The 5,041-nt window shown below is 47.4% G+C and overlaps 1 protein-coding gene across 1 annotated transcript; it reads left to right on the forward strand.

The window, feature by feature from the left end:
* Positions 1-407: 407 nt before the first annotated feature.
* On the forward strand, positions 408-1,859 carry LOC115811351 (ankyrin repeat domain-containing protein 34C). The gene has a single exon (XM_030773514.1). It carries the CDS (start codon positions 408-410, stop codon positions 1,857-1,859), a length of 1,452 nt encoding a protein of 483 aa, XP_030629374.1.
* Positions 1,860-5,041: the final 3,182 nt, after the last annotated feature.

The raw sequence follows: 5,041 nt of genomic DNA on the forward strand, positions 1-5,041 counted from the left end.
AGATGTACCATACAAATTAACCACTTTCTGTTCTTACGCTGCTTATTCACAGCATGCGTGTGGTCAGAAAAACGTTCATTTTCATTATGTAATATTTCATTATGTCATTCAGCTCCATTATGTAATGTCAGAGACATGCCTCAGATCTCTCAAGATTGTTAAACTGTAGTCCCGACCAACACTTAAACAAAGCCTCGTTGTTTGTTTGTTTGTTTGTTTGTTTGTCCTTTAGAGGATACAATAGAGAAATAAGAAAATTGTGACTGGAACGTGAGTGGAGAGATTGCTAACCATCCAACACAGAGACAGTTCCTCTGAATATCCACCACCAAACAAACCCCAAACTGCAGTTTAAAACATAGCAGCGAATTAGACCAAAAGTCAGGGAAGCTGGTGATTAAGGCAACATGGAGGAACCACAGGACTACCTGGCCGATGGGAGTCCCCTTATTACTGCGGCTCAACTGGGCAAACTGAGACTGGTACGGCTGCTGGTGGAAGGTGGTGCCCAGATTAACGAGCGAAACCAGAGAGGTGAGACGCCGCTGGTGGCCGCCTGTAAGGCCCTGAGAGGAGACCAGACGGGTAGCGCCATGCTCCGACTCATTCGGTACCTCCTGAAGAACCAGGCCGACCCAAACAGCCAGGACAAAGCCGGCCGCACCGCCCTGATGTACGCCTGCATGGAGAGGGCGGGGGTGGAAGTCGCCTCCACGCTCATCTCAGCCGGCGCCGACCCCAGCATGGAGGACTACGCCGGGGCTTCGGCGCTGGTGTACGCAATCAACGCCCAGGACCAGCAGACGCTGAAGGTCTTGCTGGATGCATGTCGCGCCCAGGGTCGTGACATCATCATAATCGCCACAGACCTGACCCCGGACGGGGGGTCGGTGACCCGACGGTACCTGAACGTACCGCCCTCCCCTAACACCTCTCCCGTGACCTGCATGTCGCCGTCGGACATCGAGCTAAAGACCAACTCGCCGAACTCTGAGGCAGACGGGGAGAACATCTTTAATTTCGGGGGGGCCGGGAAAAGAGGCAGCTGCGTCATGGCGTCGGCCCCAAGCCGCAGGGACGAAGGACCAAACCGGTACCGGCTGCGCTCAGAACCTTGGCTGGCCATTAACAACCTGGCCAACCTCAGCCGAATGTACGAGGAGAACCTGAGACAGGGAACTGTACGAGAGGAAGAGGAAGGAGAGAGCGAGGAAGTGGTGGCACGTTGTCATGACGACACCAATCAGCCGACAAATCAGAAAAGCCCTCCTCCAGTAGGAAGCCAACCAGATAGCTCTTCTTCTTCTTCTTCTTCTTCTTCTTCTTCAAAGACTGCTGATCTGAAACTGAGGACGGCAAGAGCATGCGGGAGGCCGATACCCACGGGCCTGGAGCGACTGCAGAGCAGGAGGAACACTCTTCCATGTCTTGAGGGCCCGGGTCTGCTACAACTACCCACCCTTTCCCTTGATCTCTCCGCCTCTGATCCCCACCTGCATGGCCTCAGCACGAGCCCAACCAACAACTCTCCCTACCACCTCTCTCCTCGCAGCTCCAGCTCCCTCTCTCTGCCGCCCCCTAGAGGCACACGTAGGTATGACAAACTCAACAAGAGCAAGCCCCAGGAAGTGCTGTGTTTACGGCCACAGGTGCGAGGTGGCTTTTTGCCTCCTCTCCCTGTCGGCTCAACAGTGAGTATGTCTCTGCAGCCTGTCTCCAGAGATCCATCCACTGGACCCCCTACTGGAGAGACTCAAGCCCAAAAACAAGATGTCCAGTGGGGCAGGAAGCCATCCCGTCGGCACTCTATCCAGCTGGAGCAAGTGGGCAGCTCTGAGGAGATCCTATATGTTCTATAAAACGTCATCTTTACATATTTAAGAGACTTTTGCCTAGGGGGAGAAGTTAAAAACATTGTACCACTGAGCTTGGAAGCTTTGAAACGCAAACTATGAATTAGTAATGGTTCTGTCTACTTGTAGAAACCATGAATAGGGCACTGCAATTTGAAAAAAGAAAAATCAAAATTAAATTTCTCAGCAGTTATTCACATGTGAAGTTCTGAGGTTGAAGGTGCCTTAAGCCTTGGGTCTTAAGCCTACAGGATATTACGTTTACACTGGAGACCAAAGGTGAAAAAATGACCTAGGTGTAAAATTAAAACACGGCTCTTGACTGAAGATACTGCTAGGATGTTAGCGATGGATTAAGCGTCAATGAATTTGTTGGGACGGTCTTTACCCCCCCGCAAATGTTGTGTGAGGGTAGAGGGCTGTTCCATGTGACGTGTATGTGTTTGCTGTTGAATATTTAACAGAAATCAAGGGAAATCCCTTATTTGACCATTTAAAAAAGTTTTGAGGTATATGTAATTGATAACAAAAACAATAAAGCAATGTCGACTGATGTTTACGAAAACGTGTTCTTTTTGTTGTTGTTGTTGTTTTTTTGGTTTTTTTTACTTCTTCAGTGTTGCTTTCCAAAAGCAACACTTTATTTTTTCTCAGATATATTTAAATGCATTACATATTAATCGTTAAAACTCTAAATATAATTTTAATAACACAAAATAACTTGTTTACACTGGAACTCACACACTGTATTTAAAAAAAAAAAAGTGCACGCACACTTTTTGTCCAGCCTCCCACACCATTTTCCAGCTGAGCACTGTTACAGATAATAGCAGTTTAGCCTTTACATAATGCTGATTTCAATAAGACATGAACTTTAAAAACCATGTTTACAGTCAAATGTTGTCTGTTTGCACACTAGAGACACACAGTTCAAATTCAAAGTGGAGTGTTCTCATGAAAACTGATCTTCAATCTTTAAGGGCCAGAATTGAGCACCTCTATTAAAAGTTTTTTTTATATATAAATATATAAATGAACACATAGCATGATACTGCTAAGATTTTTTTTGGGGGGGGGGGGGGGGGGGGTCGTTATGAGTGAAGTTGCATGTGTAATTCCAGGATACTGAGAACAGGGAAACTTTTTCCGCACTGCTGACAGCTGTAAGGTCTCTGTCCGCTGTGCAAGCGTTCGTGTCTGGTGCAGTTGTCCTGTCGGGAGAATTTTTTCCCGCACAGTCCACAGCTGAACGGCTTTTCTCCCGTGTGTATGCGCTGGTGAGTTTTCAAACGCGTTTTCTGCGTGAAACGCTTACCGCACTCGCCGCAGCGGTACGGCTTCACCCCCGCGTGACCTCGTTCGTGAACTTCCAGCTGACGCAGGCGGAAGAAGCTTTTCCCGCACGCCGAACACACAAACAAACGACGAGAGCCCTCGTCGATTATTCGGACCATCTGCTGCCTGGGTCTAAATATGTTCTTATTGGCGAAGGATCCTTCCGCAACCGGAGCCTGAGTATGTGACGTTGCGAACGCGTGCGAGTTCGAGAGTGCATACGGAGCGGCGGTGAGTGGGTGTGTGTGGCCTGCGTGCGCAGCTCTCACAGGAGTGTGTGAAGTCCCATAGTGTTGGTCGTGAGCTTGCCTTGCCGCTGCCTCTTTCATACCGTGATGCAGCACATCTTCCTGCTGTGTAGATTCAGCCTGACTGGCCATTGGGTCACCCTCACAATGAGCCTCATCCTCTACTTTTACCACGGCGGAACCAAACAAGAGCGCTTTGGCCGATTCACAGTTGCGAGCGTCTTTGATTAAGTGAGGCGTAGAGTACAGCTCTGAATGAGAGGGAAACACCGGAGTGTGTTGCACCGCTCCATCGGAGCAGGCTGGATCTCCGTCCTCTTTCCCACAGTTCACTTCAGCAGCGATAGAGGACCACAGCTGACTGTCTCTCTCATCCATCCCATTCTGTGAGTCGGTGTCCAGGTGGTTCAGGTCTCCTGTGCTGGAATACGAGATCGACTGACTTAGCTCTTCCATCTGTTCGACCTTCATCTCAAACCCCACGCCAACGAGCGCTCCCTGGCTGAATTCAGGCTTTTGGTGTTTGGTTAACTCCTCTGTGGATGTGAGATGTGTGTTAAACCCTTCTGTTTGTATAAGATGTGTGTTCTGCTCCTCCGAGTTTGTATCCAATGGCTTCTCCTCCACAAGTTCTGGGATAACATTAGTGTCAGAGTTTGCCCACAGATGACTTGCAAAAGGAGGTCCTCTCACACAATCCAGCACATCTGTTGGGGAAAAAAAAAACGAATTGTTGGCACTAAGGTTTGAGGTTTAACAAAAACATGACACAGTACAAACTTTTCCAATATAAAATTCTACAATGTCAGGAAAAGTGTTAATGGTATTAAATATCCAAGGGGCATTATAGGTTTGGATGTTTTGTGTGTTTGGGCAATTTGTTCATGTCTTTGCATTTTTGGGAGAGGTATGCAAAGATGTTTCTCCTTACAACACATCAGGGAACGAAAAACTGGACGTTAATGATGAGACAAATATATACCGGTTGCTGAAGTAGGAAATATCCCTCTGTTACAAGAACAGAGACATGCCCTCACAGAAAAGGTAACTTTGTTATTACCAATCACAAGGCACAGCGAGCAAAGTGTACACCGTGAAATAGAACAGCTGAGGTCAACGGCTTTATTGTGCGGAGAAATAGAGAGACGATGTACAGGTATATTACAATCGCTTAAAAGTGTCTCAGAAACGATCAAAATAATTACGTTTAAAAACAGTCTAATCCAAGGAAGCCGCAGTATCTCAAAATCTCACCTCTCTCTCTCCTCCGAGGGCTTTCCACTTGAACCCCAACAGAGCACTTGTCACTTGACTTATCAGATGATCGTACTGCAGTCTGCAATTTTCTCAACTCCCGCTCTGTCGTCTCCAACAGATTTTTCAATCCTTCAATCTCCTCTTCTTTCCGACGTACCTCTAACCGTAGAACTACAGCATCCTCCTCCACGAGTTGGCTGATTTCTGCCACGGCAGCTTTGGCTAAAACGTCCATAATGGCAGAAATTTGAGACTGAAATGAACCATAGTTCGCCATACTTATAACCTCGAAAATCACACGTGTTAGACAGTTAATTAACTGAAAACGTTATATCATTATTTTATAGC

The sequence above is a fragment of the Chanos chanos genome, chromosome 5 (assembly GCF_902362185.1).
Source record: "Chanos chanos chromosome 5, fChaCha1.1, whole genome shotgun sequence".
Classification (NCBI taxonomy): Eukaryota; Metazoa; Chordata; class Actinopteri; order Gonorynchiformes; family Chanidae; genus Chanos; species Chanos chanos.

What these genes read in the sequence shown, in the direction of transcription:
- LOC115811351 (XM_030773514.1), top strand. Translation starts at nt 408, where the DNA reads ATGGAGGAACCACAGGACTACCTGGCCGATGGGAGTCCCCTTATTACT.